The sequence below is a fragment of the Epinephelus moara genome, chromosome 2 (assembly GCF_006386435.1).
Source record: "Epinephelus moara isolate mb chromosome 2, YSFRI_EMoa_1.0, whole genome shotgun sequence".
In the NCBI taxonomy this organism is placed as follows: domain Eukaryota; kingdom Metazoa; phylum Chordata; class Actinopteri; order Perciformes; family Serranidae; genus Epinephelus; species Epinephelus moara.
Window position 1 is genome coordinate 7,322,854 of NC_065507.1, and position 14,709 is coordinate 7,337,562.

General features: G+C 42.1%; 1 protein-coding gene across 1 annotated transcript in view; it reads left to right on the forward strand.

Annotated features, from left to right (window-relative positions):
- pik3cb (phosphatidylinositol-4,5-bisphosphate 3-kinase, catalytic subunit beta) overlaps window positions 1-14,709 on the forward strand; it is a 72,124-nt gene that overhangs the window by 26,225 nt on the left and 31,190 nt on the right. The window contains exons 3-4 of the mRNA XM_050056743.1: window positions 11,191-11,386; window positions 13,637-13,865. Coding sequence (XP_049912700.1) covers window positions 11,228-11,386; window positions 13,637-13,865 — 388 coding nt within the window. The 5' untranslated portion in view covers window positions 11,191-11,227. The remainder of the gene's footprint in view (window positions 1-11,190; window positions 11,387-13,636; window positions 13,866-14,709) is intronic.

Genomic DNA, 14,709 nt, shown 5'->3' on the forward strand with positions numbered 1-14,709 from the left:
GATATTGGTCTATAGTTGGCTAACACCTCTGGATCCAGGGTGGGCTTTTTTAGTAGAGGTTTAATTACAGCTACCTTAAAAGACTGTGGTACATAGCCTGCTAATAAGGATATATTGATCATATCTAATATATGAGTGTTAACTAAAGGAAAGACCTCCTTAAGTAGCCTAGTTGGGATGGGGTCTAAGAGACACGTTGATGATTTAGATGAAGAAATCACTGCGGCCAAGTAATAAATATCAATTAATGATACTCTTAAGTCGAAGAGTTATACTTTGGACAGCTTTGTGCAGAGGGTTCCACCATGTTCAACTGAGCAAGAACAAATTTGTTGCTATTATTATTGCCCTTAAATAAAGCTAAAGTAATTTAATGGAACACGCAGTATTTCTAATCCGATTAATCGCCAGAATGATCGATAGAATACTCGATTACTAAAGGAGTCGATAGCTGCAGCCCTAGATTCAACAGCACCACAAACTACACCTCCAAAATGACCATACAGTTGAATCAGCACCTCTGTAAAACTGTTTCAACAAAAACTGAACAGTTCCAGGACTGTTGTATTACACTACATTAGTTTGAGCTAGGTTACCTTATAATACTCTTTGGTATGACTCTACTGTTACCTCACAAGCTTGCACTCATGCATAACACTCTTCAGTGTGTTCCAGGCAGGTTCAAACCCATGCTGCCTTTTAATGGAACCTGTGAGATCATGTTTTGGACATGGGAAGATTAGTACATAATGCGCTTGGTGTTTAAGTAGTTTAAATCGTCACTGGGCAGGTGATTTTGAAAATGCATGTCGCTTTTCTTCCCCTTTTGAAAGTGGTGAATGATTGTGTGTTTTCTGCATTTCAGTGCACTGTTAAAGGCGTGCTGTGTTTACACGACAGTCAGTGATGTCACTGCAGGTGTTTTCCATCAGTAGTGAAAGGCGAAACTTCTGCTGCGTGGCAGGTAGCCACAGAGATTAGCTTCGGGGCGATAGGACAAATACATTTGGGGAAGTTGTAGGAAAGTTACACACTTTCACTTCCATCAATACAATCTGATTGTTTGATGGGACGTGTTGAGACACAAGGGCAATGACGCAGTTGTATAAACGAACAAAATCAAACTTCCACAGAATAATATGACATTGTCTTTAGTCTCTGTCAGTAAATTCATCAAATGTGTGCTCACAGCTGCAGTGCTGACACAGACCTACATACAGTGCATCTTTATTGCCACTAGTGAGTATTGTTGGAGAAGTTATGCATTGTTTTAATAGCAATCTGCAGGGTACATAAAAATCACCGTTCCCATTGCACTTCCTGTCCCACTTGCCCCTCAGTCTGTCTCCCTCCATCCCTCCTTCACTCAGCTGACAGCCGCGTCAACTGAGTGACCTCGTCCTCCAGATGCAGATGCAGAAATAGATGGTGAGGAGTGCGCATTAGACCCCCCCCCCTAATGTCATTGAAACTTGATATAGTCACAATGCAGGCTTGCATTGTCACAATCTATCTGGCAGAGTGACTCATTGTGATGTCACGGATAGAGCGAGTTTGATTTGACGGTGCACAGTTGTCACAAGAGATTGATGATGATTTGGGATCTTCTTTTCTCGGCTGTGATGTAACAAGAGGCTGTGGGTCGGATATGATTAACGTCACTGTGACTCTGATTGCAGGTGAGTTGTAAGCATCTAAATTGTAATGCAGTGGGAAGTTTGGACTTGCTCAGCACAAATTGTCTCAGTGAAAACGTCAGAATGTCATACAATAATAAAGGTTCCCCTGCACCTTGAGTAATGGATTACTGAATAACTTCCGCTCTGCCATCTACCTAATGATGACATGGTTGAGCAGGCCATCTGTATAGAGTCATCCGTCAGCCTGAAATGGAGATAACTGTCATACCGGGAGAGCATTTCTGAAGGAAAAGAAAGAGGGTGGAAGGAGTATCTGTTCACTTTGTTCTCCAGAAAGCTTTTGTATTACTGGACAGATGTTAGCTGCAGGTTAATAATAGTAGTAGCATACACACTGACTGTGCTTCATAAGTGTGCGTGTGTGTGTTAGACTCCAAACTCACCAGAACTCCAGTTCTTTCTGTTGTTTTCCTCTAGTGTCTCTCCATTTTACTGTTGTCCATCTCTGTATTTGCATGAAGTGGAGTCATAAGGCCACAGTATGAGCGCCAGTGTTTTGCACAAGTTGAAACATGCATCTTCATTTGTGCCGCCCGGGGCAAAGTTGTGTCCACTCACATTTTCACGTGCATTTTATGTGCAGTCCTACCACCCTTGAAAATTAACTTTAAGTATGAACATATTTTTCAATGTGTGATGGAGGCGTAAATCCTTATTCTGCCATAATGAACAAGATTGGTTGAATTTCGACTCTATCTCCAAAGACACACTGATAATGTGTGTGCTATTGATTGGGTTTAATACTGAGGTCATTCAGAGCAAACAAACAGATCCTGTTATTGTTTCTCCTATCAATAATACAGATTGTTATGCAGTATGGAATCCATGCATGGTACAGTTGTCTCTCTGTGAAGCGTAAAGCTAGGCTGCTGCGTATCTGCTCAAAGACTGTGGGTCAAATTCTTACATCCAGTTTTCAAGCTACGTACTAAAAGCATGTTGTCTCTGGCAGGTAATACTACATCCTGGCTTTTGCTATCACACAGAAGATTTAGAGTCCCACAGGCTGGATTGAACAGACTGAAGAACTTATTTGTTCCTTAGTCTGTCAAGTTATTAATCAGAAGATGTTTCTCAAAGTCAAGGATTCGTCCTTGGTAGGACGAGTCCTTCCAAGGAAGGATCCCACAGAGGCAAAGCAAGAGTCCTTCCTAGCATTCAGTGAAGGCACATTGGAGTGTCCCCAGGTGTGCATCATCAACCCTCAGGGGACTTAGAGGGTTTCAGGGTACTGTGATAATTTTGTCACTCTCTAATTTTGTTGTATAATTTGAGCAAATGTAAGCACTATTTTCGGAGTCTAGGGAGAATATGTTTCTGGATTATACTTGGAAAAACAAACAGGTAGGCTACATGAAACTTTTGTGGCACTTCACATTCTATCACTGCTGTAAATGATTAATTTAAAAACTTTTATGGTTTATCAAATTCTTTAAAAGGCTCACTTTGGAAAGGACACGTTGGAAAGCGTAAATTATGAGGTTGTATGATAAAAACTCCTGGAGATATTGATCCAAATAAATTACATATTTATCTAAATCCTGCCGAGCTCCGCTGATGCAGGTTTCATTGAAGAGGCCCCGCCATCCTTGAAAATTCTCTCAATGAAGGACTTTGTCCTCGGGAGAGGATTTGAAGGATCCTTGACACCGCAACACTCCGAAGGCGGGATTTCATGACTTAGCCTCCTCAAATACTTCCGTTAGTACACTTCCTTGTAGTATACTATGTGCACTATGTACTTATTGGCGTAATGCGCAAATTTCGACAGGGTAGTGTTGTCTCAAACCAAACACGGCTGTTGTGCACTCACCGGAAATGACGACCGCAAATTAGCTGGTTAGCAAACTAGCATTAGCATTCGCGTTACCGTTTGCGGTACCAAATCATTACAGACTGCTAAATTAACCCAATAAACATACTGCTGGCTTATACCTGACAACAGTATAGTGGTGCTTAGCGCAAAAAACACATTTGCACAATGCAGCAACAGTCGCACAGTCCTCGGCCGCCATTTCCTGTTTGAAAAGCGGTCCCTCCCCTTCCGCTACGTAGTCAAGATGGTGACCATTGAGGGCGAGAAGTGTCCAGTGCATTTTTCCATACTTCTCAGTTTGAACGCACTTATGCACTCAAATACTAAGTGTACAGAAGTACGCGATTTGAGACACAGCACTAGAATATAGCTTCTAAGTAGCTTCAGTGTACTGGGTTAAACACTGAATGTAACAGGAATGATTAATTAGTTGCACTGCATCCAATTTTTGTAATATCTGATGTGATTTGTGGCGTTTCTTGTACGCTGTTGTTGTTTTATTCAAATGTTGTTTTGTATGTATGTATGTATGTATATATTTGAAACAGTTGATGTCCTGGGATGCAAGACACATTTCAGATTATTTTTCTGACAATCAAATCAAATCAAATCAAATAAACATACTTTTTGTGCATACAAGCCATACAAAGATATTTTATCTTTTTGGACTCAGTTGATTAGATTATATTGGCTTGGATACATCACAGTAAACAGCATTAAAAATATCTCTTCTGGAGTAAGAATAACAGCTCAGCATGTGATTCAGCGCTCATCAGCTTTTTATGAATGGCTCGGAGGGACTTTTGCTCCTGTTGTTGTTTGTCACTCATTTCCTGTCTACTGTCATTGCTTCCTGTCTGAGAAATGGGCATGTGCCACTGTGTCACTGGAAGCGGTTAGTAGGATGGAGCACTGTTAGCTGTCCGGATGTGGTTGCGTTCACACACACACAAACTGTACAAACACTGCAACACCCACACACACACACACACACACGCCTTCACTCACACGTACTCCCACCCAATCACTTCATTCACGCTTCCTCTCAGAGACAGTATGCATGGAGATAATTTGTTCTTCAGTGGCTGTGAGAATATTTTTACAGCGGATTTGGTTTCAAGACAACTTCCTCATTAAAAGTTCCAAGCACGACGCGTCTTTGTTTCCTGTTGGAAACAGCGCTAAGATGATGATTCGATTAGTAGTATCAGCTGAAACTGATCTCTGTGGAGGAACTGAAGCACTGAAGCAAGAAATAGTTGTAGGACACAGCAAAGATGTGAAAATCAGTCATGCGAGAGGCTCAGAATTTCTCACAGTGGATTCACCTTGTATGCACTTGTAAACACCCTGCAGTCACTTTGTACAAATACATATTCACACACACACAAACATGTCTAGTCACTGACGTGTCAGAGTTAAAATGACCGTCATACCTGAATGTGTGTTTACAGTCTTCAACCACCATCTACGTCCACTCCTAAATACAGTAAGTGTACAGTTACACACACGCTCCAGCCACAGTACACAGACACAGACACACACCCCAGCTGACTGCTTATCCACACACCACCCAGACAAACACACACTGTTGAGCTTAACAGCTTTCCTGTTAACCTACACACAGATGCCAACACTCACTAATATTCAGCCAGATTTTAACACACTGAGTATATTGTGCACAAAGCTACAAGCACTGTTCATTCATCTCCGCCGCGCTGACACGTCACACTGTCCCAAGTAGAGGAGTTACCTGAAGTAGCCTCTGTGCTGTGGTTTTTACTAAACACTGATGAAAAGGAAAGTATCGCTTTAATGAATGGAGCATGTGCGGTTACTGGGATAAATGTCAGTGTCTGGCCTTGATTCTTGTGAGTAAAGCATTTACTCCAAAGACTGTGAGGGTGCAGCGCGGTAGCATCCAGCTTTGTTGTGTTTCAGCTGTGAACAGTTTGTTTCAGTCTGTTTCATTGCGGTCAGTGGCTGAAAGTGAAACAGGATACATGTATAGATTGATATAATGCAGTATCATGTGATAATAGAAGTTAGACTGCAACTGTTTCTTTCATTTGACAACGGTTTAAAACGATGTAGTTTCAGTTTTGGCGTCCTGGAGTGTTGAGGGAGTGAGTCCTAACACGAGGAAATGAGTTCGCATTTTAGCACCTATGGTTCCCATGTATCAAAGTCAACAGGTTTTTGAATGGGTTTTTGGTTAGGTACCTGAAATAAGCTCTGTGGTTAACACAAGCGTCAGATATTTTCACGTGTGGTTCTACAAAATACATCAGCATAACCCCACTTTTGAACTTTGAAGGCTTTATGTTTCTTTAAAAACTTTGTTGCTAACAAGTGGCTAAATGAGAGTGCAGAACGTCATCACGCTGAACACTGTTTTACAGCCTTGTAATAGCAACAGTGAAGTAACCTGAACTAGGGCCATTAATCAGCCGATTATAGCCATTAGAGAATAATCAGCATTTGGCCAAAAGTTGGCTGATTGACGCCGATGTTAACACTTATATTTTCATCACTATTAAAATGCAGGGAATATGGTGTTAAACCTACCTCTGTTAAATTGACAATAATAAGAAGAACTCTGGTACTGTGGACATACATGTGAATGTCTTAATTCATATAGACTTTACATGATTATTTTATTTCCCAGAGGTTTACTGCCTTTTTGCACATCATATTTTTTATTTATTTTGTGTTCAAATTGTTCATATGGTGCTTGTTCCACACAATTTCTGATAATAAAAGTATTTGAAAATAGTAAAATGTTCTTCCTTCAATTTATATCTTTGTAACGAGTGTTTGAACTATATTTAAGCCATCAAAAGCAGGTATTTCGGGGGGTTTTAAATTGAAAAACATAAAAATTTAATCGGCTGATATATCAGTTATCAGATTTTTTTATTCCATAATATCGGAATCAGCATCGGCCCCAAAAAGTCCATATTGGTCGGGCCCTAACCTTAACGTGGTGTAGTGTGTTTATAGCCTAATGTTAGCTTTTCACTTCTGGTGATTGCATTTATGCTTCAAAAAGTATGAAAAAAATTATAATAAATTAGAAAGGTAATCTCAAATCCAGTGGAAAAATCCCTTTGGTGGGGCGTCATGGCTTAGTGGATAGAGCAGGCGACAACAAGGCTGTTGCCGCAAAAAAAAAAAAGAAATCCCTTTGGCTTTATGTCGAGGGACCACAGTGATGCTAACTTCCACATTGACCTGTTCGATGATCAATTAATCGGTATGAGTAATTTTTTTAAGAAAAAAGAGTCCAATTTTTCCGATTCCAGATTCTTAAATGTGAATATTTTCTGGTTTGTTAACTTCTCTATGACGGTAAAACTGAATATATTTGAGGGTTGTGGACAAAACAAGACATTTAAGGATGTTATCTTGGGCTTTGGGAAACACTGATTGACATTTTGCACCATTTTCTGACATTTTATAGACCAAACAACCAATCGATTAATCAAGAAAATAATCCACAGATTGATCAACAGTGAAAATAATCGTTGGCTGCAGCTGTGAGAAAAGTAACAAATCCTCAATGTAAAATGTAACCAGAGAATCTTTGGCACATGTTTTTCGTTAAATGACAGTTAATCCAATTGAATAATTTCAACACAAATACACTGAAGAGTTTGGTTCTGAGAATCCAAAAAACAAATTTGTTTTTACACAGAAAGTTGAGCTGGACGGAGCCGTAGGAGCCTTCTCTCTTTTTAAAGAAACTTAAGCACACACCATCCCACCTACACCTGCACACATACTGACACACTCTCACTGTGCTCGCCCAGAGGTGGAAACGCTGACTCAGACAGTCTGAGTATTGCCTGTGTGTACGTCTCCATACTCATTTACAGGAGTACATTGTTTGTAGTGGGGAGGTGAAGAGGTTTTAGATCCTCTTTGTGAACTTTATTTTTAGCACAGTGTGGAAGAAGATGTGTCACAGGACCCTTAATCACCAGACATGACCTTTCATACACACACACACACACACACACACACACACACAGTATTTATGTTAGCCCTTCTTTTTTCAATCAGTCGCGCACAGAGACGCGTGGACACACACTCCATTGTGGAGAGCCTCACAGGCCTCTTACTGTCAGACAGAGGGAGCTTTAGAAAGAGATTGCTGAGTAACACCAGTGTTTAAATAACCATAAATGCATCTGGGCATGGAAGCCTTCACAACATGTCACTGTCGCTGGCTCAGAGGAACTACTTCCCTGACAAGCAGCGATTTGCCTCCTCTGTTTTATTGGAGCTTTGATTTTGTAGCTGTCTTGGCTGCAGTGTGTTTATATTGGACGTTATGTTGTTTTGTTCTCGTCTATTTTTGGAAGTAAATACCATTTTAACCAAACCAAACCAGTTTGCCTCTCAGGTATTCTTCCTTCTAATCTGTCAGCTCTCCTTTGATTCACCGACACACCCCTTTCAAGTGCATTTACAGATAGTTAATCAGACACAGAGATTCAAAGATGTGAACAGATGCCAGCTTTCATCCCAGGCAGCTGTATTTGAGTTTATGAAAGGAAAGAGGCGAGGGCGCATTTGGAACAAGAAATGAACCTCCTCCATGATGAAAATTTAGACTCAAAATTGCAATTAAAGCATTGAATTACGGTTGTTTCTCTACTTGTTACATAAACACAAAATCCGCCTTCGTTTGCACAGAAAACAGGCAAAGCACATTTATGCGGGGTCATATTTCTGCAAATTCAAACACAAATAGTCATCAAAGTGCTCCCGGGAGCTATGGACTGGAGGCTCCATACTGGTACATTGTTTACTCGTGCTAGTGCTGGCTAACTGGACGGATCCCTTCAGGCTCTTGTGTTTGTTGTCACATGAAACTCTCTCTTTCTCCCTGATCTTTCAAACCCACTTGTTCTCTTCTGATCCACCCGCTGAAACCTGACCTTGCAGCAGACCTCTGGCTGTCTGCCACCACATCCTCAATAACCCTGCTCACCTGTGTATACTATACCCTGTGTGTGTGTGTGTGTGCGGAAGAGAGAGGTAGAGACAGAGGCCGAGTGTGTCGGCATCGCAGCAGGATGAAACACTGCTCAAGCTGTCTGGTGTGAAAACGTCAGCCATATTTAATGAGACAAGTGTTTATGTGCAGAGACGTGCGTGCACATGGACTTGATCATCCATCACAGAGTGCCAGTGTTGTCAATGCGTCAGACAGACACGCTGCGTGTCATGTTACTTTTCATGTGTGTAACCGTGCACCTTTGTGACGTTTCAAGCCCGCCATCGTCTGCCCTCTGACTGGTTCCTTGTGTTGTTTTTGTGTATTGTGTCTCTGTGTCCTGAAGTTCAGCATTGTCTGTCTGTATGTAGAAGTTTTTTATTCATTCCTGTGTAGTGTAGTATGTTGTGTTTAACTGATTAGGCCTGCGTCAGCCCTTATCACATGCAGGAACTGCAAAGTCCCTTTAACAGATGTTCAAACTGTTTGAACAGCGCACAGAAACACACACACACACACACACACACAAGATTGTTTCCATTTGCATGGCTGATAATGTTAAGTGTCTGGGATCGTGGCTCCAAATGCACAGCAGATATTGCACCGTCCTCGGGCACGTGGCATAACAGCGGCTCATCTGCTGGTTGCTCGGGCACTTAACTTAGAGGGGAAAGACCATTAGAGGCAATCAGGGCTGTCAGTTTTAATGGGCGGATCGAGACGAAATGGAGATGGACCCACGGCCTAGTGGAAGAGTTAATGTACTAGGCCACTTGAGGACTAGGGAATGAGAAAAAAAAGGCAGGTGGAAGTGGTGTGATGGTACAGCTGTGGTTGAGGCACAAGCCCAAATGGAAACCAGGCTGTGGGCTGTTTTATACCAGCAGCTGGGAAGCCACTTACTGCAGCTCAGTGGAGCTCCCTGCACTTAACATGCATGTGTTTATGTGTCCCAGTGTGTGCGCTTGTTATTTGTCCTTGAAATGCATATTAATGCTGATACATTGCATGCACTGAATTTTGAGTCTTCTGCATGTCTCTTTTCGCAGACAGAAATAGCCTTTCTCAGCGAGTGCTGTTGAGCACATACAGAGGAACTGTAGCAGGCCAACCCCCTCCTGCCTTACTTGATAATTACCTTAGCAGCAGCCGCTCTATGTTTTGTGTGTGTGTGTGTGTGTTTAGGGACAGCATACATGGTGCGTATGTATTTATGTGCACTTTTATGCATGCATTATCCATCTATAAGTGTGAGTGTTTTCTTTGTGTGTGAGTGTTCTCTGCCAGGGGGACCAGATTGTCCGATGAGGGGAGAGCAAGCTGACCTTTTGTTCTGTTTGCTTAGTGGGCATTCCTCTGAGCACTGGCCCTCGCCCAAGTTAAAGCCACTGGCCTCCTACCAGACTCAGCACAGGGCTGCCCCCACAGGGACACTGTGACACTGAATCATTTGCGCCTGTCAACTTGTTGTTAATGAAAAAGTTAATAGATACGAGCCCGGATGTGGGTGGGGAAAAAAAAGAAAAAGATCAGCACAGTGGTGGTTTGATCACTGGACTGTGACTGATAGCCGAGGCCAAGCATCACAAGATGAACAGTGTTTTTGAGCTTGAAAAGCCTTTAAAAATGTTTGCTACTTTCTTCAGACTCTATGAATTGATGAGATCTGGATTTGACATCTTGTAAGCTCCGTGACTTAAACTCACAGCTATCTTAAGTGTTTAAACCACACTCCTATCAGTCCAAACAATTGAGTTTGCTTTGAGGAACAGCCTAATGGCTTTCAGGAATACCACCCTGAGCTGTTTCCAGGGAAGTGTTATCATAACGTGTTTGTCTTTAGGCTGTTTATTGTGAATTATGATATCATTTTCTAACTGATGCTTTCTGTTTGTTCTGAAATTGATATGTTGTCAGTTGTCTAACCCCACCTAACAGTCTCCGCTGGCACAAAGTTTTTAAAGACTGGTTTGTCCTTATCCCAGAACTCTTTAATCATAAGAATCACGAAAAAATCTCAATAGATGGGAAATAAATATTTTTTCAAAACTGACTTCACTCGCAAAATGACTATTTGTATACAAATTTCCCTCCACTTGTTACCTTGAATTTGTGACGAAGACTTTGTTTTTCTCACATTCCTCCACAGTGAACGAACAATCCAAAAAATGCAAACAATCTTCATGATGTGAAGTAAGCGGAAACAGCGTTAAACAACAGCAAAACTATATCAGAACATCCTTCTACAAACTCCGGCAGTAAAATCTCAAAAGTCTCATTTATCCAGTCATGTGCTCAGTGTGCTCAGGAATGCTGCTCGTAGGCAGAAGTGTTTTATAGTGTGACATTTTAGGAAAATTTGGGAGGTGCTGAGCACACGACTGGAGAAATGAGATTCAAATTATACTGCACGAGTTGTGTGAGAGCTTGTAAATGGATGTTTTGATGTAGTTTTGCTGTTAAACGCGGCCCCCAATGACTTGAATTCATGAAGAATGTTCGCCTTTTTTTGGATTCTCCGTTCACTATAAAGGCATGTGAGAGTAACAAAGCTGTCTTCAAAAATTTAAGGTAACACGCAGTGAGTGATTTCGCGGGTGAGGTTTTCCTCTAAAACTGTAAATCTGAGTCTAAAATGTGTGGTTTGTTTCTCTGCTCTCTCCCTCCAGGTCCTTATGGTTGAGGTGGCGTGTGGTGCCCCTTGCCATGCCTCCTGCCATGACAGACCTCCTGGACATATGGGCGGCCCACTCGCCCCTGGCCGGCCACGCTCTGGACCAGATCACTGTGGACTTTCTGCTGCCCACTGGTATCTACATCCAGATGGACGTTCCACGCGAGGCCACCATTCAGCACATCAAACTGGTGAGCGGCACTACTAGGCTGGGTGACATCAGCCATATGTTGCTACAGATAATTAATAGACTCTAATAAAATCAACATTCGACACACTTCATATAGATTAAAATTAAAATTGTGTATCCTGGTGTTATGTTATTGTCCTCACATGCCTCTTGGCCTATTGTTTAATTGACTAATAAAGGAAAAACACAGTCTGCAGCCCACGCAGATATTTACAAGTACACACACACAGTCACACAGCTGGTCACTTAGACATTATCTAATACCTGTTTTGACAGAGGCGGCTGTTGCGGCTGGCTGGGTGTTTTTCGTTTGCAAGTAGCGATTACTCTCAGCACGCAAATAGCTCATGACACAGTTTGTTTAATGGAGCAGAGGTCAGAAGTCACAGACTCGATCGGTCTTTGAGAAGTTGTGAAGGAAATGACTTACTGTGTTTGCAAAGTGGGTAAAAGTTTGTGTTTGTGTGTGAAGGTGTCTGAAATGATCATCTTACTGTGTATGAGTCGGGGTAATGGCCCCCGCTGTGATGTGGTGTGACTTAGGCATTGATTTCAGCTACACAAAGTGACCAGAAAAATGGAAACACCTGTGTGATGCAAGGCAGTGAAACACGATAGCCTTGCAGTAACTACTTAACATGAGACTTAACTTTTTGGTGGTGTTTTTCTTTTAATGCAGTGTATTGAAAGACCTTATAATATAATGTATTTCATCACAACAGCCTCAAAAACTTTGGGTTGAATCAATTAAAATGATGTTAGTCAGTGTACAGTGTTATCTTGGCTGGTGTTTAGCATTCCTTTATGTTTCGATCGATTTAAGAAAACATGAGCTGCATTGATACACGACCGCAAACATGTTTTCTCCAGACAGGCACTGTTAAATAAAGCCTGCGGAGGTTGTTCTGAATAGCAAAGAAACAAGTCAGTCTGTGTGTGTGTGTGTGTGTGTGTGTGTGTGTGTGTGTGTGTGTGTGTGTGTGTGTGTGTGTGTGTACATAACGTCTGCCTGACATTTTCTAGAAATCACTTCTGGCTTCATCAGCCCTGTAACGTGACCATAGATACAGACTGATTTCACTTTGTCTGACATTCCAAGAAACCATACGATGAGGGAGATTTCTGGCCATGTCCAGGCCTTTAAGTTAGTTGGACTAAATGTATGTATGCATACCCCGGCATAAAAGACATCTGTTGGCGCTCATGTGAGGGATTTTCACTCCCTGAGGGAAGCATGTACAGAATCAGTGAAAGCTCTGACAAATTATCTAACAGTGACGCAGGGAAGGAGGAGAGGACAGGAAGAGGAGAGTCCTCTGAGGCTGTTCTCATGAATGAAAGAAGGGGACAGATGTGAGGAGGCCAGGAGGCGTATGCAGGCAGACAGCTTAATACCAAACTCCTTATCAGTTATCGAGAAGCCAAGAGGCTAATGAAGGACTGTGTTTCATTCATAGTGATAAAGACAAGATCAGATTTCCTAGAAAATAGACTATTAAAAAACGTTTTGTGGAGCTGGCAGTTATCATCGGAAAATCTCCATTCTCCGTTTATAACAACCTAAGACTGCTGTTTGAAAAACTGTCACTAATGTCGTGGCGATTATTATCTAAAGCAGGTTAATTCATTTCTAAGAACACTTAATAATCAAATTCCATATGCATTTGAGTTGTGTTCAACGTGACATAAAATCACGAGTGTTCTGGAGAAGAAAATATTTGTTGGGAGGGCAAATGTGTCCTGTTCCAGTGTGCTACAGCAGAGCTCCATAACCTCAGACAAACACTCTGAACCTGACACTCAACCCTGTGATCATGCTGTGGCTGCACAGGGACGTGAATCATGCCAGGATTGGCTAGTGGCACCTATTATTCACATCCTGATTGGCTGTGTCATGTTGCCGTGAGTCATGTTTGTTCCTGATCATGAAACATACACTCATGTCAATATATTACATCATTATGCTGTGTTGTTCTTATTAGCTTTGAGGCATTGGTTAAAAATTAATTAGTTTTACTGCTCAGCGTATTCATGGTTTAACTATTTCATGGGCGAAGAAGATGCTATACGCCTCGCTAAATCATCATCTCATATATACATGGCCATCAAGCCAAAACCAAGAGTGCTGTTTATTCCAGTTAATCTAAGTAGGCTTTTTTCATTTAGATTAATGGAGACAGTAAAAAAACTCCCTGTGGTTTTTTAGTGCAGACGCTCTTAAGTGAAACCCCAATTTTCTTCTACCTCCCAGCTCTTATGGAAGCAGGCTCAGTCGTTCCCACTGTTTCCCTCCCTGGGCGAGATGGAGAGCCACATGTTCGAGTGTGTCAACCAGGCAGCGGTGCACGAAGAACTGGAGGATGAAACCCGCAGGCTGTGCGACGTTCGCCCTTTCCTGCCGGTCCTCAAGCTGGTGACGCGCAACTGCGGCCGAGCAGAGCGCCTGCTGGACTCTAAAATCGGCGTGCTCATTGGCAAGGGTAAGACGGTGACACTTTTAAGACTTTCCCTCAATTTAAAGTGGCAGATTATCATACGAGCTCTCACACACATCACTCCCTCCCTCCCTCCCTCCCTCCCTCCCTCACTGATTGATTCATGCACTGTCCCTGTTTGACATTCACAATAAAGAAAGGCACTTAAGAGTTGGTAAGTGGGACAGTAAATCTTTCCCCACACACACACACACCAGGCCATAAGCACCCCCCTCTCAGCTACTCAGCACATTCACCGCAGACATCAGACCTGAGGCCCATCTGCAGCTGGCTCCTATCAGTGGCCCCCGGTGTCTGATAGAGAAGCGTGAGGATTGACTGGACGTGTTCCTGACATGTCTTCCATCACCTGTCTCTTTGTGTTATTTCTGGTGAAGATTAGGGCTTTTAGGGGAGGAGAGGGGATCGATGAGTACTGTAGAGAGGCCCGGTTCTTTAAGGTGACTGAACATTTTTTGAAACTAACAACAAATATTTATACACACATAGAGTCGGAGATTTTTCTGCAAATTTCCAGAAAATTTCCAAGGGACGTTAAGCTTGGAGATTTTAGGAATTCTTCACAATTTCAGTATGAAATTCATACCCTTCTTTAGTGAACATATTTTTGGAAACAATATACACAAAGCAATACTCGGTCTTCTGTCATGTTTTGGTGAAAATTGAACCGTAACAATGCACTCAGCAGAACACTCTCTCAGCACATGAACAGATAATTTCCCAGCATCCCATCCAATAGTAATTTAGTATAAATAAACCCCTCAGCATGCACAGTGCATTCTGACATCACATGTGCACCCAGGACAAACACAGTAAGAGAAGTTTTTAT